This window comes from Calidris pugnax, unplaced genomic scaffold, assembly GCF_001431845.1.
Source record: "Calidris pugnax isolate Ruff unplaced genomic scaffold, ASM143184v1 scaffold27, whole genome shotgun sequence".
Taxonomy (NCBI): domain Eukaryota; kingdom Metazoa; phylum Chordata; class Aves; order Charadriiformes; family Scolopacidae; genus Calidris; species Calidris pugnax.
This window is the reverse complement of record NW_015090893.1, coordinates 35,459-59,472: the sequence shown is the minus strand read 5'-3', so window position 1 is coordinate 59,472 and position 24,014 is coordinate 35,459. Positions and strand designations below refer to the sequence as shown.

At 41.5% G+C, this 24,014-nt stretch overlaps 1 protein-coding gene across 4 annotated transcripts in view; it reads right to left on the bottom strand.

Annotated features, from left to right (window-relative positions):
* FBXW11 (F-box and WD repeat domain containing 11) overlaps positions 1–23,444 on the bottom strand; it is an 86,608-nt gene extending 63,164 nt beyond the window's left edge. The window contains exon 1 of one of the 4 annotated variants that reach the window (XM_014948185.1): positions 23,365–23,444. Coding sequence is in view for 1 of the 4 variants with exons in the window: in XM_014948184.1 (XP_014803670.1) it covers positions 14,361–14,411 (51 nt within the window). In the remaining 3 variants the exon portion in view is untranslated. Of the gene's footprint in view, positions 1–14,360; positions 14,463–14,659; positions 14,673–17,307; positions 17,374–23,364 lie in introns of those variants that run through there. The other 3 variants (XM_014948187.1, XM_014948188.1, XM_014948184.1) reach the window with 3 other exon arrangements.
* Between the last annotated feature and the right edge of the window lie 570 nt (positions 23,445–24,014).

Genomic DNA, 24,014 nt, shown 5'->3' with positions numbered 1-24,014 from the left:
TTTTTTTTGGTAAATACATAATAGCTTATTTACTGCTTAGGGGAGATCTTACCTCAACAGGTACCACGGGATCACCTCTAACATATTCCTTGCGTAACTGCTTCAAACACACCCTAACTCTCATTTAATTTTCCGAGTGTCTGGAGTAAAGAGCCAGCAACCAAAAAAAAAAACCTCTGCCTGTATCCATCCTATATTAATGTGTTGTATTTACAAGGGCAAGACTGAATTGTGTAATTGGAGCAATTTGATGACTCATCCCTGCACCATCCCCAGTACCCAAGCAAAACTTGCACATCATGCAAACTATTTTGCTGATATATATAAATATATATATTTACACTGCCCCAAATAGATATATACACATATAGATTTTAAATGACTTTCTCTACACCCGCCCCTCAAAACTGAAAGCACCAGTTTTATGCAGAATCAGCTTATTTAAAGAATGGCAAATGTAGTTTTAAATTCAGTTGGGGAAGGTTTGGTTGGGGACTACATGAAGCTTTGTTGTAACGTTTTCCACAGTGGCTATTTGCTCAGCTCGAGCTGCTAGGTGAAAAAATTTGAATCAATAATCATAATAATAATGAAAAATATCTTAGGTTGTGAAAGAGCATCCAGTAAGGATCAGCCAGCAAGTCTCACTGCAACGCTCCACCTGAGGCTCACTGAATTCAGATGAAAACTGGCTTTATATTCTAACCAGCTGGACTTTATTTTCCCCCCAGCCTAATAGGAGGTTTAATTATACCTTCAGCTTAGAAGTGCTGCTTGTTTTTCAGCTGTCTCAGTTCCTGCCTTTAACTACACGGTCACTGGGCCTTCCTTGGCAGATACCCTGTGTGTGAAGTACATTCACCAGCCACATTTCTACCCAGAGCAGAAAAATCTCAGTATTTAAATAGTACATAAAAGCAGTCACCAGGCTCATCACTGATACCACCGCAAAGGGTTGGGAGCACCTTCCTAAAACATTTCTGATTTTTTTATTTAAGAGACATTACCTCCAGTTCTCAGCTACAATTACTAGTATTGCTTTTGCGCTACCAATAACGTTAATGCTTCATTTAATTAATTTCCTAAATAAACCTGTTTAGGTAGAACCTATTTGCACTTCTAATCTTGATCCATCATGAAGTAAAACAGTTTTTCCTCTCTACATTTAAGACTCCTGGGAAACTTCAAATGGTGTTACCTATATAGGCAACTCTTGGAAACTACGGAAATAAATATAATAATTTTCAGACCTTCCACTAAAACACAGACACTTGTCCCACATTACATATTTATTTAGACCATTTTCCTCTACTAATAAAAAGCTACCCTAAATAACTGGATTTTGTTAGGCAGTTAGGAGGATTAGATATGTCAAGCTTGGGTTTTTTTTTTGGTATGATGGGAACATTAAATAGTATTTACTACCTTAGAAACTTTCTCAATATCTAGGAAAGAGCCCCTTTAGCTTTTATTTCCCGTATAAAAAAACCATCACAAATGAAAACTGGAACCGGGAAAACGCTGGCTCAAGATTACAACAACTTTTCTTCCTTCCAGAGCAGATGCAAAGAAACCTTTGCAGCTTCTATTCATTTCAATGAATAGACTTGTAAAAGGAAAATGCAAAGAAACCTTTGCAGCTTCTATTCATTGAAAGGACTTGTAAAAGGAAAACAAAACTATTCAGAATGTTGCATTTCCCTGCTGACTCCTCAAATTGGCCCATCCATCAGCAGGATTTTAACCCAGGAGGTTAAACACACCGACAGCAGCTGATTTCCAGGACTCCAGCAGCAGCAGAGACATTTCAGATCTGACTGATGCACCCCTAAAACATGCTATTTCTGCGTTAGCAACTCTTGAGAGCCCCAGACCAGCTCAGACCTCCTACAAACCAAGGAGCCCAAATGGAGGATTACAGCCCAGGAGGGTTTCTCTGCACCGTGTGGACAGCCCTAGCCAAGTGCAAGGCAAAATTCAAATTACACTTCACACCTGCTTAGTACAAAAGCTGAAATCATATGTTTTTCTCTGCATTGTGTTCCTGGGTAAACACGGCAGAAAACACCCCGCTCTCCCCTACACAATAAACCCATTAAGAGTATTTCAGATTAAAGGGAGGAGAAGTACCATCTCAGAAGCAAATTTCAGGCTAAGCCAGTAATTACATGACTTCAGATTCATCAAAAATAAATTAGCCTATGTTAATCTTAACTACATTTGCAACTTGGCTGCCTGGCGCAAAGTTAAACTACTTCAGGGGTTATTCCTAGATTCCCAGAGGGAATTTCAGCTCAGATCTCTGCTCCTGGTTCCACGTGAAAGCAGCCCAGCCCAAATTTCATGCCCTCAACGTTGGCCAGAAGGCAGGCATGACTCTCAAGACCAAGGTGGCTACAAAGCTCTATGAAGGATGGGACATTTACAGAATCAGAGCAACCACAAAGTCTGTTTGCCCCACCCAACAACCTTTGTCATTTGTTACTATTCTATGAAATTTATTTCAAATTGGTCCTGCAGAAGTCACAGAATCACAGAATGATACGGGGTTAGAAGGGACCTCTGGAGATCATCCAGTCCAACCCCCTGCCAAAGCAGGTCCACCCAGAGCAGGTCCCACAGGAACGTGTCCAGGTGGGGTTTGAATGTCTCCAGAGAAGGAGACTCCACCACCTCCCTGGGCAGCCTCTGCCAGGGCTCTGCCACCCTCAAAGTGAAGAAGTTCCTCCTCAGGTTTAGGTGGAACTTCCTATGTTCCAGTTTGTGCCCGTTCCCTCTTGTCCTGTCCCTGGGCACCACTGGAAAAAGACTGGCCCCTTCCTCCTCCCACCCACCCTTGACGTATTTATAAACATTAACCAGTTCCCCCCTCAGCCTTCTCTTCTCCAGACTCAAAAGACCCAAGTCCCTCAGCCTTTCCTCATCACAGAGATGCTCCAGGCCCCTCAGCATCTTTGTAGCCTCTGCTGTCCCCTCTCCAGCAGTTCCCTGTCCTTCTGGAACTGGGGAGCCCAGAACTGGTCCCAGTGCTGCAGATGGGGCCTCCCGAGGGCAGAGCAGAAGGGCAGGATAACCGTTCTTGACCCGCTGGTCACCCTCTTCCTGATGCCCCCCAGGATGGCCGTGGCGTTCTTGGCCACAAGGGCCCATTGCTGGCTCATGGCCATCCTGCTGTGCCCCTGTGGCATTCATGGGCATCAAAAATACAGAGCCTGAAGCCAGTTAAAGATCCATCTCACTAACCCTTTTTTCTTCCTCACATCCACTGCTGCTGAACACATGCACTGGTGCTCATTACCTTTTTCTTCCCCCAAGATCTAGAGAAGATCCGCAGCCCTTTAACCCTTGAGCAAAACAATAAATTAGAAGTGCTTCCAGCTGGAGAAAAGTGGCTGAAGAACAAACAGCACATATCAAAGCACACATAACTTTAGAATCATTTAAAAATAAGCAACTCCAAACAACTACAAGCCCACAGCCACACATTCCCTGGCACTAAATGCTAATACACTAGGACTGGAGAAGCAAAAGAAGCTACAAGCTTCAATTAAACATGCAGCACTTTCCTCCAAGCACGTCTATGGATTTTCTTTAATTTTTCAAAGACCAGATTCTGGCATTTCTTCCTCTACATCCCTTCTCGCTTTCCCCGGCCACCAGAACTACATCAGAATTTCTTCTCATTCTTTACTGTTTGCTCTTCCCCAAGGATCAGCAAAACTTGAACCAGATTTTGAAGAAGTTTCTATACAGAATTTTTTTTTTAAGTTATAAAAAGGTTATTTTTATATAAAAACACTGAGGCATCTAAAATAAAAAAAAAAATTGCTGTAGCCCTCACTTTGCAACAGAGAAGGTATTTGCACACAAAAGAAATACAGAAAAAGTAGCCACTACAATGAAATATTTAATAAAATTAAAGCCTAAAACCACTCAGCTACTCCAAGAAAGAATCCTGTGCTAAATCCAATTTTTTTCTCCCAAAGATGTAGGGCAACATATTCCAGATTTGACAACTCAAGAAACTGTCTCAACCCGTGGTAACCATTCAGGAAATCCTAATCACTCACTCCTTGTCTGAAACACAATCTTTTGTTTATACGCAATTACAGCGTGTTGTTCTAATTGCCGATATCCCAGCAACCAAAAACCTGGAGAAAAACCTTATCTCAAAAAAGGCTGCAGACTGACTTCAGCTAAAGAAAGAAGCCCTCAGTAATACAAGATGTGAAAAATAAAATACCCAATTCAATTTTTCAAATACCCACTCAGCCTTGCCTGGGGTTAGCCAGACACTCAGCATTCGAGTGCTGATTTTATCTAGGTATTAAAAGGAATGTGCAATTGCATAATTTAGATTTCACATGGTTTATATAATGGATGTCTAAATGCTCCTGACCTGTAAGGCCAGCACCACTCTTCCCCCTACGACTTCAAGATCCAGTTGATTAATAGAACAAGCACATCGTGATAAGAGCCTGCAAGAAAAGGATTTGAGAGCAGGAGGAACAGTTGCCCAACGTCTCGGGTTCCTCTTTTTGGAAGATTATTTTTAATCTGCATCACATCAGTGCCTGGCTTTACGTGACAGCACACCCTCGGGCAGTGGCGCAGATGAAAGGGGGCACGGGGCAGCGGATGGAAAAGGCAGGGGACAGCTGAGACACCACCACAGCTGAGACACCACCACATTGTGCACCAAAGCCGTGAAAAGCCAAGCTGTGAGAGCACCACGACGTGCCAGCCACCAGCTCCTGGCTGGGTCTGATGGCACTGCTGCAGGAAAACTGCTGCAGGGTTCTCCTTCTGAACATCTACTCACTGAAGGATCACCCAGGGCTTGAAAAGAATTCAATAGATAGTGCAGGACAACATAAAAGCCTCTACAGCAGAGTGATGACAATCACTTCCCAGCAGGCATCCTGCGTTTTCACCATTCAGCTTCTGAATTCCAAGGCATTTGGCCTAATTCTTGTCATTTTTCCCCAAACAGGGGAAGTAGTGCCATGGCTGTGCTGTGGCCTTGAAGACCTACAGAACAATTTATTGGAAACTTAAGAATGGTCTGCCTGCTAAGTGCCCCAGGAACTCCTCACACCAAAAGAAAAAGTGTCCTTATGATGCTGACTCTCAGAGTGGAACCATTAATATCGGCAAAATCATTAACTTAAGAATGGTCTGCCTGCTAAGTGCCCCAGGAACTCCTCACACCAAAAGAGTAAGTGTCCTTATGATGCTGACTCTCAGAGTGGAACCATTAATACCGGCAAAATCATTAACACTGGTATCAAGGCTGCAGCTTAACTCCCCCCAAGCAGGGGATCCCATCCACCTGCCCGTGATGCTTCTGATAAGAAGTCTGACAGTGTTGTGTGAAGACACTGCACAAAATTCATTTCAACCTTAGTGGGAAATACTCCCCCCAAGCAGGGGATCCCATCCACCTCCCCGTGATGCTTCTGAAAAGAAGTCTGACAGTGCTGTGTGTAAAGACACTGCACAAAATTAATTTCAACCTTAGTGGGAAAGATTTGATTCTATTTTTCTGTTTGCTTGCAAATTCTTCCCTAGGAAATAGACTAAACACCTGGAAGAAGAGGACTAGATCAGATACACCTGGAATAGGCTGCCCTGCGTTTTCCACTCCTCTCCTAAGACAGATTTCCATCCCTCCCAGCACACCCAGGGCAGCAGAAGGGCAGCAGAGAGCAAGGGACATTACCCAGATGATTTCTTTGCACTGTAACAGGAGCAGACAGCAAAAAAAATCCTCTTTTCCAAAGGAGGTTGAGAAAGCATGAACACGAAGGTGTGGCTGACAACATCTCTCCACTCAAAGCCTTAGTCCTCTGCAGATGCATCGTAAAGAGGTATCAGGAATAACTGCTCCTGCCCGCTCCTTGTGATATATATTAAGCTTAGTGTGATTGTGTTAGCTTTTCTGAGGAACATAAATTTATCTTTGAAACAACGCTCATCTGTTGCGGCTCTAAGCAACAGCTCTGGATTTACTGAGGCAAGGTCTCGTATCTCGTGTTGATGCCTGAATCCATGATGAGGAAATGCACTTGTCTCCCTGGGGACATCTTCTTCCCAGACCAAGAGACGATGGATTGTGATCTCTAAATGGTCCAAGAGAGAAACACTAGCAGAGGGCAGGACTAAGGGCCGGATTTCTAAGCTCACATTACTTTATCTCCGTTCGGAAGTCCCTTCCGCAGCAGACAGCAGCTCAGCGACCTATCTCAAGAGAGAGTCATATCACCACTTCCTCCTAATCTTTATCATAAAGATTATTGATTGAGTAAATTACTAACTTTTGAATCCCGGCAACTTCTGAAGAACAGACAAAGGCGAGAGAACTGCCGCCCGACAGCCAGAGATGGAAAGCTGTTTAAAGCTGTTTAGAAAGAGAACCAGGCTCCTGAGAGAGTCAGTCTTCTGTTCCAGCAAGCGTGGGGATGAAGTGTACCATCCTGAGTGCTCCCTAAAAACTGCTAAAACCAGCAAAGTCCAAAAAAAGCACTCATATGTGTTAAGTTGTCCATACCAGCCAAACCCTTTACCCACAAGCAGACAGGTTAGAGCTTGGCAGCCCTCAAAGAGCCCCCCGGAGAGGCCACTGGAGATGACCCCAACTTGCAAAGGGGTTTTGCAGCCACCTCTTGCATGCTCACCGTGCACCAGAAGGCACCCTGCTGGACCCCTTCAGCAGAAACCACAGCCCCTACAGGGCACTGAGGCACAGCAAGCCTGGGGAAAATCAGGAAGGAAAACTTACAGCTATTCACCCCATTTGCTAGTCTTCTGCCATCAGGGAACACACTTCTGCTCCTCAGCTAAGGAAACCAGAGAAGAGCTCTGGTTCGTAGCTCAATACTAGCTCGCTGGCTGAAGTTTAAAGTCATCTAGTAAGTAAACACCCTCTTCTACTTAAAAATAAACAATATGAATTGACCCAATAAAGAGACGGGCTCTCCTCTTGACCTTAAGAAAAAACAGGCTTAGTTAATAATTAAAGTCATAAAACTGAAAGCACTCAGCTACACAAAGGATGACCGAAAAAAGGCTTATCATAACACTTTCCCTCAGACAATAAATCATGCTTACAAAAACAACAATCCCTGCGCTTTACATTTACTTATCCTATCAGTACCTAGAGCTAGTGACAAGCCACGGCCACACCATCAGGAAGCCCCACCAGAAGTTGCTGTCACCGTAGGAGAGTGCAGCCAGAGCCATACCTGGCTCTTGGGAGACCGCATCTCCCCAGATCTGGGCACAGAGATACACTGGGATACTGGAGCATGGTGTGGTGAAGACCACCAAGATGGCCGGGCACTGGAGCACAAGGTGGGGGGGGAAGAGGGGGGGATAAAATGAAATGTTACCCTTCGTAAAATACTTGCAATGTATGCAACTAACCCCAAATTGAGCTGTCACGTCAGTCCTCAGAGTCTGCAACACATGCTCAGAACTGAGGAGAAAAAAAAAATATTATGAGAAACTGTTGAAAACAAACCCAAACTGCTGTTAATTTTGAGAGGAGACTCCAGCTTCAGCCAGAAGAAACAACAGCTCTGGGAAGCTGCTGATTAACAGAGGGGAAAGTGGACCTTTTTCCATCAGATCTACAGAGCGGGAAATTCAGGCCATCTCACTGCCCGAAACGGCAACAGTCCTTCTGCATGGGTATCTTTAATTGCTTAATTATTTCATTAATCGCTTAAGACCATCCTTAGTTTTTAAGCTTTCTGTCTCAGAAAGAAATCTGGTTAAAATAGAGTGACAAGCCCAAATATTTCAGATATTGGAGAGAACATTCTGTTCCTTTAAAGAAAAGGAATCAAATGCGCGTTTCTTTTTAATGGACCTGTTGGACTGGTTCCAAAAAGAAATGGTAACAGTCCCACTGTTTTGAGGCAAAATACCAGAAAACATGTCAAAGAAGTATTTGTAAATTACTTCAAAACCTAACAGAAGAAGCAAAGCAGTTGTCTGCCTATGACAACTCACTTTAACAGCTGCAGAGAAGAACATTTTCAAAAGGCTGCAGACTTAGGCAGGGACAGGCTTTTCATCATCTTCCCATTTGTGATTTCATGCACCGCAGGACAAGGCTTTAGCAGAGAGCATCCACTACACTCACAGCCTTTTAAGAATACTGCATTGTGTCTGTGTCTGAATTTGTAACGTGAAACAAAGCACGATGAAGTTTTCATGTCAATAAATTGGAATTCTTAGTTTTCAAACCCAATTTTCTCCAACTGTAGTTTCTGTTCCACTTCCTTCTGGTATGTAAATAGAAACATCAACCAACCGTAGCTCAAAATTAAGTCAAGAATAACAAATAGAAGCTTAAGCAAGTGAATGTGAAATCGTATCTTATCAATAAATAGAAAGATAAACTTCCTTCTTTGTGCCTCAGCCCAGCTGTGATAGCACTGAGATTCCTTCTTGCTAACAAATCGTTTCCTTTGCGGGGAACGCTATTGTAAGGAATAAATATTAAATCCCTAATGCTCCAGAACTCCACTTGCCAGTGGCAAATACTAAATTCTTCTGAACAGTAATAAATTATGAATCGGCCAATTCCAAAGGCTTTTAAGACCACGGTTTTGTGAAAACAGCTTCCAGTTATGGAGAGTAAATCAATACCCTCCCGTCTTAATCTCTAAGAAGGAATGACACCGGCAAGAACTAAGCCAATGTCACCTTCCTGCTGCTTGTCCATCACCGGGACACGTGGTGTAAGAATGAAAATGCAGATGAAGGAAAACCTAAAGAGCTGGAGATCCCGTCGTGCAGAAGTCAAGGGTAAAGGACAGGTAGAGTGAAGCATGCTACTGCCCACGCGGCACTGGCTGGAGACATGGGCTGGGAGGCATCAGGGCAGCTCCAAGCCTGAGAAAGCCACCACACGAACTGGGAGACCTGGTCTCTGGAGGAACAAGTCCATTTCTTACACTGGAACAAGAATTTTATTGTTCCTTTCAAGTTACATACCCCACGTGTAAGCATAAAAGGAAGAGTCACAGAATCATAGAATCATTGAGGTTGGAAGAGACCCTTGGGATCATCGAGTCCAACCATCTCCCCTACTCTACAAAGTCCTCCCCTACACCATGTCCCTCAGCACTGCATCTAAACGTCCCTTAAACACATCGTTCCTAATGTTCAATCTAAACCTACCCTGTTGGAGCTTGAAGCCGTTCCCTCTCGTTCTGTCACTAATTACCTGTGAGAAGAGACCAGCCCCAACCTCTCTACAGTGTCCTTTCAAGTAGTTGTAGAGAGTGGTGAGGTCTCCCCTCAGCCTCCTCTTCCTCCCACTAAACAGCCCCAGCTCCTTCAGCCGCTCTTCATATGATTTGTCTTCCAGGCCCTTCACCAGTTTCGTTGCCCTCCTCTGCACTCGCTCCAGCACCTCCAGATCTCTCTTGGATTGAGGTGCCCAAAACTGGACACCAGAGCAGGATATTACACACAGTTAAGCTGAAAATGTTCTGGACAATAAATGGAGAGGTGCAGAAAAACACCCTATCATGTTGGGAGGGTCTAAATAAGCAAGAAGATAACGATACAAGAACAGAGATATGATGATCTCTAAAAAAAACTGCAGGAAAAGCCTAACTGAACACAAGGAAGAAAGAGTCAGTTGAGCAGCATTTGGTTTCTAGGCTAATTTAATTACGTCTATCTAATAACTGATTATTATTCTAATCAATTATTTCATCACACGCCACATGATGCAATAATTCAAAGCGGCGTTTGAGCCCTTATCTCGTGCTGTTTAATGATTAGGCTTCAATTCACACTGGGGGTGTTTACTCACAGGACTGAGAGCGCTGGCCGTTTCTCTTTGCGTGACAGCGCTCGTAGGGTTATTTCCCAAATCAGCACCACAAACTATTTTCAAAACCGCCGCGCTGCTGCTTCCCCAGGCTGAAGCCCTGGAAGGTGATGTATCCATAGGGCTGGCATTACACAACTGGTAACACAACCAGTTTGGCTAAAGACCTAAATAAGAGACCAGTATATGCTTTTCATCTTGCAGACAAACGCCTGTCGAAGAGAGGATGAAAACAGTAGCTATTTGAATGTGAGTGTGTTCACCGTGGTAAGCTCCTTGGTACAAAACCATTATTAAAGATAATTAAGTAGTTGAAAATAAGGCCTCACAATCTATAGTAGTCTCAAATATTACGAACTGGCTTTTAATATATGCTTTTCAATAAAACAACAACAAGTGACAATACATGTAATAATACACGTCAAGGACTTTACTCCCAAATAACATTAGTTACCCTAAAAATCAGAAGAGATGAGAGCAAACTTCAAAGTACTACAAATGGGAATAAATACTTTTTAATAAAATATCTCTCTTCTCCACTCACGAACAGCTCACAGGATGCAGAACGTGCTCACAGAAAGCAAATACTTCTCCAGCAAACTACAGGACTGCGAAGGTATTTTACTGCTTGAGAAAAAGCAAAGAACACAAAACCAGTGGAGAACTGGACCACCACCTCCACCCCACTGCCCTCAGAGGATGGGGGCTCAAATGGGACAGCCTGATTTTAGAGGAGCCTCATTAGCTTGTGTGATTGTTAACAATGCTATGGAAAGGCAAGAGGAAACCTAATCTCTACTTTCTTCTTTTAGACTGACGGTAGATTATTCTTGAAGCCTAAATGTTTGAAAAAAGCACTAAGACTGAGTAAGAGCTTCCTGAAGAAATTCTTTCCCCTCTTTCTGGTCCATTCAAACTCTCAGATAATTTCGGTGAATCACCGAAGGCCTTCTGTATTTCCCTTCTTAGATTTCCTATTAATCATCATTCTGTTAATTGAACAAAGATCTCCGGGTACATACGCCCTACCTGTTTTTACATGTGGACTTCTAGCTCAGGGAACAATGAAGGGTAAGTCATAGTACTGAAAACAAAAAATGGGGAAAAGCAGCTGGGGCCACTTTCACTTCCACATTCCCCTTTGGGCATCATTGAGTCACACGCCTGAAAGGAGAACCCTTTGTGGTTTGTTTTTTTTAAATACACCCCACAGATGCTTCTAAAAGATTCAAAACCTCGTACTCCTGGTTGCAGTTTTAGAAAAAACAAGACTTAAAGAAGAAGAAAAAAAAAAAAAAAAAAAAAAACCAAAAAAAAAAACCCTTGATTTTTGAACAAAATTTCCACCAACAAAGGTCTCTCTACCCCTTACCAAGCAGTGCACCCCACTGGTATCTGCTCAGGACAGTTATCCCTCTGATTTTCTATACAATCCACCAGGAGGGTGCATGCGGCAGAAAAGCAACACGGGGAGGGACCAAACCCCCTGGTGAAATCCCTCCCCAGGGATTGTGTATCCACCACGGCTGGAAACACAAAATTGCTTCTCTGAGCTCCCCCCAGCCTCCAAGCAAACCCACCGCCCCAAACAACCTGGTGGGAACATCCTCCCAGTGATGTATTTTGTTACTAAAACTTGTTAACTCTGTCAGCTGTTACCATTTTATAGTTTAAAATGTTTGGGGATTGTTAAATTGCTACAGGTACACGGAGCAAAAAGCCTACAGGAATTAACTGGTACTTCAAATGTGGTTTTCATGAAAGCTGATGGATCCGTAACAATTCCTGAAAACAATATAGATTTGAGAAATTTTTCCAAGTGACACATTTTGATGTAAGAGCAGCATTAGCTATGGGTTTTAATTATATACGGAGCAAAAAGCCTACAGGAATTAACTGGTACTTCAAATGTGGTTTTCATGAAAGCTGATGGATCCGTAACAATTCCTGAAAACAATATAGATTTGAGAAATTTTTCCAAGTGACACATTTTGATGTAAGAGCAGCATTAGCTATGGGTTTTAATTATATATAACATCTCATCTGTGTGATAACAGGTTTCCAAAAATCTGGTGTATAAAGAGGCATGTTCATGAACAAACTGCTTTGGGTTTTATCCTGTAAATCAGTATTATCAACAGAATTTGGTAATACAATGTATTCTGCATTGATTAATCTATGACTCAGCCTGGTCTGAGCTTTCCCCTGTTCAATTTACAGTTAACGACTGGTAGAAACTGTAACAGAAAGAAGAGAAGGGTGGACAAGAAAGAGGCTTATTATTATGTCAAATTAATATATCAATTTTGCTGTTTGTAATATTGTTTTAATAAAAAGCTCAGCTGGGGAAAAAAAAACCCAAACCAGTTCATTTGCCATGATGTGCTACTGATAAGAAATTTCTGAAGAACTGATTTGTAAGGAACTTGGGGCAACCAGAGTTCTCAGATCCATCATTAAGGAATTACTTGCAATTCCCAGCCCAGGTACTTGCAGAGCTGCACGCCTCACCTGCGGCAGGGAACCTGAGCTCATTAAGGAGCCCTGAGCCTAATGAGTCTTTTTGAAATGCCCTGTTGTGGGGGTCCAGCAGCCAGCCCTCCCCGAGCCTTGCAGCCCATGAAGCCAAGATCTACACCTACCGTTTAAAAGACCGTTATCAACAGCACAATCACTCCCATTCTGAAATAGTTCTCAAACTCTTACATACATATAGGCAGAAGTCAAAAATTCAAAGTCAGGCAGAGAGAAGATAAAACCAAGGAAGAAAGTGTAGGATTGCGACCCGGTCTGCACCAGCTTGAAAAGTTGTTTCCAGCTCCCTATTGAGATCCCTCACCGGCGTTCATTAACAAGCCCTAAAACAATTACTGGCCACCAGACTCCACCCAACCTACCCCAACATCACTATCCATCTTAAAACCAACTAGGAACGCTTCACCAAAAATTCCATGATACTCTTTTGCCACTGACAAGTTAGGTCCCCAGAGAAAAAAAATTCAGAATTCAGTGAAAAAAAAAAGGTTGATTTTACTTTTCCAGTGAGGGAGTGAATGTTGAGGCTCAGGGAAAGAGAGCAGAAAGATCTTATATTAGAACTAGCTTGTAAATATTCCCAAGACAGACCCCAAACCTCTGTAACTTTGCCTTGTCATGACTATAAGCATCTGCTATAACCATTACTTGGCCATGAGGTAGCACCAATTTCTATAAAATTGGGTTATCCATCTATACTTTTAGCTTCGTCATGGGTTTTCTTTCCTCCCCTTTGAATAGCATTTCAAAATTGGAAACATCAAGCATGCAAAGAGAAAAAAACACGTTTGTATTTTAGCAGAAATTTTGAAGACATTTTAAATTCTGAAACTCAAATCTGCTGGAACTCAATCAGCAAGAGGAGGCTTTGAAATACGTGGTTACTCTCTGAGACAAGCCATTCACGTTACCCAGTGTCTGAACTCCAATGGACTGACTGCAAACAAATCTCAACTGCTTGAAGTTTTTGTTCACAAAAGGAATTTCTTTTCAGAATTCCTTTTTTTACACATGAAAGACTGAACCACTGAATAACGCTATTATGTTCTACAAGATACTAATATGAAATAACAGTTATCTTCTGCTAAAAACGTTACATTCAGAAACACTGTAGGAAGTGCCACACAGTTACTACACGTTCCGCATTTTCTTTCCAAGGTAAATATCCTGGCAGTTCAAAGTTGTTAACTGGTATCAAAATCTCCCTTTTTAGCCTTTTCAATCCCTCCCAACCCAGTGAATAAACATCAATTCCCCCACCTATAAATCACGCAGGCTCAGCTTCAACAGCTTACTAGAAGAAAAACAACAGAAAGCTTGAGATTTCGTGGTCTCCTACGCAGAGTAGCCCTTGTTCTTCACTTTTTTCAAAGCTCAGAAGCTCAGTGAACAGAGTAACCCCCCCAGCCCCAGGACTCCACACTAACTGGTCTGCACTGAAACATACCCAATGACTGTAAGGTGAGGTTATAACCAGGTTCCCAGCTCAGTAGAAAATAAAAAAAACTTATCCTTTCCAAATTAAAATCACACAAATATTACAGGCTAGTCAGTTCATTGCAATTTAAGAGAAATGGTAAAGCTCGTTATGTTATTTGTTATATTTTTTTTGGTTAAAATTAAACGAGAAAGCAAAATGTAGCAGGCAAAACATGCACAACTATGCTACTTATATCACAACTTCAGTTAACAGGCAATAAAACACAAAAGCTCACCACCACCACCCCCAGCAAGAGCCTACTGTACACAAAGCCCTCTTAAGATTCACTCCTACAATGCAGTTAAGTAGAAGATTTCAGAAAAGGGATGCACAAAAAGAAAAAAAATAATAACCCCACCACCACCCCCCCCCAAAAAAAAAAAAAAACCAAACACATTTAGCAGACTTAACAGTTTGATTAAACAAGAGCCCTGAAGAGTTTAAACACATGTTCAACAGCATAACAATTACAACAAGAAAGAAGAAAGGCACCTGGAGACATCTGACACTGGGCATGCTCTGCAGGCATCTCAGTGCGCACATGCTCTCTACCAGGTTGGAGCAGCCTAGCCACAAAGACCTTGGCACAGAACACTGCAGGGTGACAAAAAGGAAGGAAGAGAAGAAGCAGTTAGATGCCACAACAAATCACTCAAGGCAGGCAACTCATTAGTACGTTAACGTGGGTAACTTATCTATGTTATTTCTACATTAATCACAAAAGTTAGCGGCCAAGGGTAAAATAACGACTGAAGATCCTTGTTAGAAAATAAGCCATCCCTGTGTCCTACCAAGGAGACCGAGCTCATGTTCCTCCTTTGCAACCCAGCTGATGGTCCTACTGGTCGTGTTGGAGTTGGTAGAGTTGGGGTCCAGCATCTACGGATGCTGCTGCGGCAGGAGATGCCTCCCCCAGCAAACCCACCTGGCCAAAAAATCACTGGTGAGGTTCTTCCCTCCGCAGCCACCCGCGGGGAGGAGAGGGGCAGGAGCTCCTCATTAGGGTGGCACGTCGTTAGAATACAACCCGGAGGAGCGTGGGGAAGGAAGGTTTGGCACCCAGCACCCTCTCAGCTTTCTCAAAGCATTTGTGCCTGTTTATCCCGACAGCAAAGCCGACAGGAGCTTCTGGGGTTACCCGGGACACGGCCACAACCAAAAAAATGACGTGGTTTTAAAGAGGGACACCACCTCCCTAAGTTCAAATTGCCAAGACCAAATTCTGCATAGCATCCTGATCAAATGGGTTATTAGGGAAAAAAAAAAAAATGTATTCTCAGTTGAGGGCATCCTAAAGCCAAATTATCCCCTGACTACGTTAATTTATTACTCCTACCACCACCCAAGCCAGAAAGAACCAAGCTTAACTACCAGACTCCACATCGCTGACACGAGGAGTTAGGAAAAGGTTGGAAATCCTTTTTGCTTCTTTTCTGAAGCTGAAGAAATTTGCTGCAGGCTCCCCAAACCTTTTATAGCCCCATGACATTATTTCACAGTTCCTTTTAAGGACAGAATAGTACGTACGCTACAGAACCATCAGATAAAGTGAGGGAAAAGGAGTCAATTAATCACTATCAAGCAACGCACAAACCCAGCTCTAAAATTTGGCACCGGCTTAGGCTTTTAGTATTTTTCACACAGGCTTCCAATTTTGTTGTAAGAAACACCAAATATTTAAAAGAAAAATCCCAGAGACATGGAAGTTGGGAGTAATGGGAGGTGCAGAGTCAGGGACAGGGGTTTGTGCCAGGGCTGGGGGGAAGGAGGGAGCCCAGAGCAACTGAAGAATAAAAAGAATTAAAAACCTGATTTTTGTTTGGTTTGTACCTTACAAATAAAACAAAAAAAAAGCCTAATATTTTCACCTCAGTGCTAAGGAGAGAAAATAAAGGAAAAACAGGAGGAGGACCCTAGCAGCACCAAACCACACAGGAATTGTCTCTCTAATCCAGCAGGAAGGCTGCAATTCCCTAGGGATGTTCTGTACTGTGCATTTGTCGTGGGATGAGTGGGTGTATACACCTTGTGTACACAGGTAAAACCAAACATATTTATGCTACAGCATATTCTTCCTTCTATATCAAAATAAACCACGGGTTTATATTATCAAAAGCTTAGAGAAATACGATTTTTAATTTAGTAATTAATCCCATGTATCTATAATTACTTTGCGATAATTTACTTTTGACACGTCCGCACATAAACACTTTAAATTTTAATTCCCAAGATTAATTCAAGATCGTCAACCAGTGACATTAGGGAAACTACCTTAATTGCAGTGAGATACCAAAAAACCCAAGGGATTTCTATCTTTTTTAAAAAAGGCAGGACGTACTCTTCAAACCCACTGATATTGAAGATGGAGGATCTTATATTGACCGTTTACAGCTCTGCTTCAAAACAAGGGGATATAATTAAAAGAAAAAAAAAAACCCTTCCTTTCTAATCTGTTTCATTATTTCATCTGATTTGGCACAATACCCGAATGGTGTTTCCGTGACACCAAACCATCAAAATTCAGTGCATTGCTGCAGGTATTTGTTAAAGCCCAAATAAGTTTTTTGCATTTTTAAACATACAGGCCCAGTAAAAAAAAAAAAAAGAAAAAAAAAAAAAAAGTAACTCTGGTCACATCGCTTAATAAAAGTCATTGATCAACAAACACCACAAACTTCTCACCTAAGATTTTCAGATAAAATGTACAAATCTGTGCATATAATCTGTATAATGAACCTACACTTACAGGAGTTCACAAATTATAAGTTAAAAATCAGCATTTTAGGGTATTAGACTGTTTTCTTTTAGGAACCACTCTAGTTAAATAAGCTGAATTTTAAGAACTTGAGAGAAATATGAATAACTTGTGAACAATTTTTTGATGTAGTTCAAAATAGATTCGACACAGAGGCCATTTCCATGCCAAAGTTCAAGCCACACAAAACCCTTTCCACGCTATTACAAAACCCTGAATAAAAGGATTTATAAAAATCACTAGACACTCGGCTGGAGCAACAATATTGCACAATACTACAAATTAAATATTGCGTTGTACTTCACACTAACACAGGAATGTGCAAATATTTGTATGCTTCACCGACGTGTTATTTCTTGACCCTGCTTGCACAGTGACTGTCATGAATAAAAGCGTAATAGCGTACTAAAGATTTCATTTTTGCATAACTAAGAGCCTGAACTGACGTCTTCACTTTCCCACCTGCCTTTCGTCAGGATCCCAGGGAGACACAGCACTATTTATTATAAAGTTCAGGAAAGGGAAAATGACCCTGGGCCAACAGGTATAATATTAAATGCACTTATTAAGCAGTGTCAATCCGGCCGGCAGACAGTAGAACCACACAGACTAAGATAAGGCCAATCAAAACTCATATTTTAAAGAAAAAAATTAATTTGCCATGCAGAGTTTTAATCAACTCACGTTAAGATAGCTGTGTGTTCACCTCAACGCGCTACCTGCAGGGGAGGAGCAGATGAGAGAGGGGCTTTACAGCTTCATGGCAAGGAGAGAATGATGCTGAAAGAATAAAGACAAATAGAGAAACCCTCATCTGATCCTTTAAAGGCCTTATGTTTGGAAAGATTAATACATTAATTTTATTATTATATGATTAATTTTAATTCTATACGCCAAGAGCTGCTTTGGTGGTCCAGCCTCAGGAATTACATTTCATCATTTAGGTTTTAATCTTAAATCTCAAATCGAAGAAACCCCTGCAAATGCTTGCATTTACACTCAAATATGTAAATTCTCAATAATACCAGTAAAAAAAAAGGAATATGCTTCAATATCTTTAAAGGTCAGATGCTAAGAACTTCTTATACTAATAGTAAAGCATACAGCAGTGTTCTTCCAATAAAGCAACTTTGTAGGTGGGTAACTTTTAGAATAGAGGCACAAAAAAACACCAGCCAAAATCCAAGAAAACCCTATCAGTCCCTAAACAATCCAAACTTTTCCTTCAATTTGGACTTCTCCAAGATGTACAGCACTGCTGTTTTGGTAAAGCACTGTAAAACGTCCAGAAACTTTTCATTTCCAGGCACCTGAAATTAGGAATTACGTCACAGAGAAATCCTCATGCTTTCTTATCCCGTAAAAAAAAAAAAAAAAAAAAAAATCACCCATTTATCCTATAAAGTGCACTAAATTGCTCAAGAACTGAATACAGAAAATAGCCCGTCTTCCTGATAGGATTAATACATCTTTGATATCCAGGGATGGAAATACTGCAGTGTCATAATTAAGAATGCCAGCATTTACATAACCAAGCCTAACTGCTGGAATTTTTATAAACTATTAAAACTATCACCTCGGAATTTTTCACTGCGTTCATTTTATTTATACAAGAGAATTTAAGGAATCAAAATTTAGTGGTATCTTTATAGTTTAGGAAATTCTGTTCTTAAAGCAAAAATATCCTTGCTTTTGGAAATCAGTTTCCAGAGTCCAAAAAAGATTGGCAAGGGGAGGCATTTCAGAATTTCAAAGCAAAATACAGTAAAACAAATGAAGGAGCTAATTTATTCCTTTTTTTTTTTTTTTTCCAAGGAGCATGACTAATTATATTAATTCACTCCTCCTGCAACAATTTTCTCATGCAGCTTATTACAAAACTAAATTGAACATTAGAACCAAACAATTCATTAAAGTTTACAAAGCCTAAAGCCTGAAATGCTTTTCCCAACATTCTGGTGAGGACAAAGCAGCTCCTCAGCAGGGTCAGTTGGTGTTCTGGATGGGTTGGGGTCTGAATGGGGCTATGGGTAGAGATTTGGGGGGGCAAAAAAGGTACAGTCAAAAAATCTCAACCTTTATTCTGAATTCTCTTCAGGTTTTTTAGCTCTAAGAAACTCACATGCCATTCAAAATTGGTAATTTGCTTGCTCTTCAGTTTACTGTGATTTAGGCCGGGACCAACAGAATTGATAATTCTTTATTTCCATTAACACTTAATATTGATAAATTCATGGGGTAGCCTCTGTTACTGAAAACTCTCTGTGCTTGGGAATGACAGACACGTTCCCTGGAAGCTCCATTAATGCTGCAAAAAGGGATATTCTGAAAAGCAAACTGAGACTTGAGGACAGTACGCTCGTTTATGAAAGCTACGTGGCTCCCAAATCAAATTTAATACCAAGCTCAGCTCTTAAGTTTCTCAAAAATCAGCATTAACCACAGTAAGACATAAAAAACACCGTTGAAAGGCCTTCAGTATTATTTTACACTCGGCAGGTTGCCAACTACTCCAACTCCATCTAGCTGGGATCTCACCCAGATCTTACCTGCTGGTTTTACCTGAACAGATTTATTCAAAATAGTGACAAGCACAACGGTGTCGAACCAATGAGATACCGGAACAAGCAATTTGCAAGAGGTGGAAAAGTTAAAATGTCAAAGTGTACTCTTGAAGTGTGAATACTCAGTCAGCAACAGTGTGTGGGGACATGCATGTCACACAGACAGGTGTTGCACAAGTGACAGCCTGGCTCGGCATGGTAACACATTCGTTACCGCCGCACCTCGCGGTACGATATTTAATATCTTTGCCAAAGTACCCGAAACCAAAGAAAGAATTTACGTCAGACCAATAGCAGTTCCTTTGCACTCTTCCTATTCTCTTTTTGGAAACCAAGTTGTCCCTTGAGAGATGCACATGCACCAGGCGGGTCGGTTGGATTCGGTGCCATCACATCACTACCCTTGCCACGGCCAAAATGCAGGCTCACGTCCAGTCTTGAGCATCTCACTTGGAAGGCTGTTGGAGCACTATCTGTACAATGTTATTTCCAAAACCCATGGATTTTTACATATGCATTGCAGCGTTCTGCTTTGATTTAAGAACAGCTACATTCTCAGGTCAAGAAAGTCGTCTGAGATGTAATTTACTCCTCCGTTTCTGTCTTTCGATTAATTACAAATGGAAAAGTGAATTTGTCAAAAATAAGTATTCACCATGTAGCAAACTCATTTTAACTTGTGAAATGTTTTTGGTTATTCCTTTATTGTTACCAGATCATTCTAAAATAGGTAGCCAATAGCCGAGTCACACTTCCATTAGAAAAAAATCTATTTAGCTAAATGATTGCCATTCAAAAAAAAAAAAAAAGAATCACTCAACGTTACAACCTTCCAATAGCCATTCAAGCTCTGGATGTCAGCTCCTTGCATTTGGGGGAAAAAAAAAAAAAAAACCAACCACTAAGTAAAAAAAAAAAAAAAAAAAAAATCACTCAACATTACAACCTTCCAATAGCCATTCAAGCTCTGGATGTCAGCTCCTTGCATTTGGGGGAAAAAAAAAAAAAAAACCAACCACTAAGTGAGCAGTCAGGAAATTTAAAGCAAGACAAAGGGAAAATAATTTATCAGAGAAATTCTCCTCATTACCACGCCGTTCTTCTAGATAGGACAATGAATTCACAGAAGGGTGATGGATAGCGCGGTCCCACTCCGCTCCTGGAGATCAAAGTATGCGCTCGCTACGACAAAATGAATGCTACAAAAGGAATATGGGTTCAGTGGAGAAAAGATTAAATGCTTTCTTTGAATATAACAACAATCTTACTCCGTTATAATTTATTCATCAGGGTAATACACATGAAAAAAAAAAAAAAACAACCACTAAGTGAGCAGTCGGGAAATTTAAAGCAAGACAAAGGGAAAATAATTTATCAGAGAAATTCTCCTCATTACCACGCCGTTCTTCTAGATAGGACAATGAATTCACAGAAGGGTGATGGATAGCGCGGTCCCACTCCGCTCCTGGAGATCAAAGTATGCGCTCGCTACGACAAAATGAATGCTACAAAAGGAATATGGGTTCAGTGGAGAAAAGATTAAATGCTTTCTTTGAATATAACAACAATCTTACTCCGTTATAATTTATTCATCAGGGTAATACACATGAGATGCAGCAGCTCATTTTCAGGAAGATGCAAAAGACTAAGAAGAAAATCCTCATATGTTAATGTAGGTCACTCCGAATGTTCACTGAGATCATAGAGACTTTCCAAAACACACAGTATTTAGATCAACCCTCACTTCTTTCATATACACACATCCCAGTTCACACAGTTTCTAAACTCCGTGAGCGTGATACTCCTTTCTGCATTCAAAAGACTAAGAAGAAAATCCTCATATGTTAATGTAGGTCACTCCGAATGTTCACTGAGATCATAGAAACTTTCCAAAACACACAGTATTTAGATCAACCCTCATTTCTTTCATATACACACATCCCAGTTCACACAGTTTCTAAACTCTCCAAGTGTGATACCCCTTTCTGCATTAACGTATCCTATGTTACATAAAAAGGCTGTTTCAAAAGAAAAATGGCTTTCCCATGCTTTTACGCAGCAGGGACTGAGGTGTTACAGACATCCACAGAGAGCAGCACACCTGCTTCTAGTAAATCATAACTGGGAGGGGTGTGGGGAGGAGAAACACTGAAAAAAAGACCTAGCATTGCCAATTGAAATAGTAGAAATAAGTTTCTAAGTTAAACACTTAGAAACACGCGGCTGAAACTGGTCTAAGACGTTAAAAAGTTGTCTTAGACTCTTTTCCATATTAAGTTTCTAAGGATGAGGCCTAACACAATCTAAAAATAATATCAACCCCATCTAAAAATCTAGTGTACCAAGGCAGCGTGCACTTTAACTCGCCAAGTTTAAATGCACGTGAAGTCTGGGCTCAGCACGTAATAAAACACGAAGTTCACATTCCGGGTCTGCACATCACGTGCTGCAGAGGAGGATTTCCATAGCCTTTCAGAGCTGACTTACATTTCACTTTTTGAAATGTTAAGATTCGAAACCTGGGCAAGAAGCAAACCTCCAACCTGCAGATCCTTGCACTCCAGTTCAACTTCGCTTTCTACTGCCTTTCATCGGACTGTTTCATGTTTTAAAAAGTTAAACAATATTAAATATCCTCACATCGGGGATCTTAATCAGCAGGAGGACACATTTATGCTTCCTCTTTTCTGCCCCTCCGTGTATTTTAAATTATTTCCTCTTTTCAGTTTTCATCATTAAAGATGCCAAGTTCACTTCTGCCTCCCCATGCTCTCATTTTAGAAAAAGGCACACCCTGAACAGCAAATATTCCACGGGAAGATGTTATTTTGCAGTGTTAACTCCAAGGTGAGTCCCATTCGTGTGCGGGACAAATTCAATTTGATATCAGACGAGGCTGCACGAAAGGTGTCAGACTAAGGTTAATGAGTATTGCCCTTAGATTTTCCCTCAGATTTTTTTTGAGAGAATTACACTAAAAAAGCACACCCAAGATTTCTCCACCCTAACCAAATAAAGTACTCAAAAAAAAAAAGAAATCAAACCAGGAAACAACACTACCCTGTGCACAAATAATTCATTATATACCAATTCATCAATTAAATTCAAGTATGATTTTTGCACAAAATACCACGCCAGCAAAACAAACGCAGAGCTAAAACAATACATGAGATCAACAGCTCCTACAGGAGTTTCTTCTACAGTAGATTAAGTATCAAGGCCTTAAGGTTTGCTTTAGTAGCTGCCTAGAAAAGAAAACACTCAAGCGTTATAGTGTTATTGCTATTAATATCAAAAGGAATCGAGGCACACTGCTTCCTACTAACTTTGGAAATAAATTCATTAAAGCACTAGCTTAGAATAAAGCTGGGCGTTAAGGAGAGGTGCAGGTCTCCTCCTGTCCACACCAGATATTTAACTTTATTTTCCTATCAGCCAGGGACCCGCTTTCCTTCCTAACGCACACAAAGACCTCCCCAACTCGTCTCTAAGATAAGGTGGTGTAGCCTTTTACAGTCATCTCAGATGAACGTGACTCAAAATACAACCCCACAGTTCTAGCCCCTTATTTCAGAGTAAGGGGAGTGAAGCCCCACTCAAGACCCCTGCCTTACAACCAGCCCAAAACGACTCGGAACACAACTTCACGTTGAAATCTCAGGAAGGATGGAAAAGGCTGACTCCAAGTGCTTGCCCACACCAGAACTTCAAATGGCACTTCGGCAGGGTAAAGCCACTGGAATTTGTACTAGGACCAACTAGACAAGTTATCTACGTTTCTGAACCTCATCAGAAGTTCACACACACCTCGAAATCGGAGCAGAGGGCTACTGCTCTCCTGAACGTGACCAAGAAGTTCACCCGAGTCACTGCTTGGCTGCTTTCTCCTTTCAGAAGCATTTCCTTACTGCCCCTGCCCCTGTAGATACAGCTTCCCAGCCCCGCAGAAGGCAAGTTCATCCTATGTTCCTAGGTCTGTTTTTCACAGTAGATTTGCAATTTCCTAATAAACTGCCCGTGTATTTACTGAATAGGCCCTTTCTTACCCTAAGCTGAGCAGCTAACTTGGGGTGTTCTAACACTTCAGGGGCACGAAGCAGTTAAAGCGAGATACTGAATTTGCGGACAAACTCATCTAAGCAGAAGCAGCAAGAGATAGTACAGGGTGACTTCTTACCTGAAACTCTGTTTCTGGGCTTCAGATCCACCAATCCAGAATGAAAGGGGATTCGAATGGGTTTTCCTTCTCAGACTTGTCTGTTAAAAGAGAGCAGCCAATCATCCTCCGCTTGGTGTATCTACTTCTTTCTTGAACGAAATCCCAATTAACGTGCTCCTAACGCTGTTAGAGACAAGGCAGCCTTAGGCACCTCACCAGCCCGGTAACGACTACCTTAGTGGGGTCATCGGATTGGTGGATCTAAGACAAAGAAACGGATTTAGGGACAAGAAATCACTCTTTTCCCTGAATCACCCAATGCACAACCAACGTTTTGGGGCTACAGCTCGCTTGGCGAAGATCAAGGAAGATGAGAAGAAACTACAAGGCAAATAACAAAGGAAAACGCTAAAAGCTTCAACCTCACAAAACCTGCTCCATCAACTGCCAAAACAGCTTTTCAAAACACAGAATGACAGAATCTTCTAGGTTGGAAGGGACCTTAAAGATCATCTTGTCCAACCGTCAACCTAACTGACAAAAATAGACACCCACACAACAAACAAGGAGCATCATCACTAAACCAGACCTCCCAGCACTACATCAACCCGGCTTTTGAACACCTCCAGGGATGGTGCCTCAACCACCTCCCGGGGCAGCCCATTCCA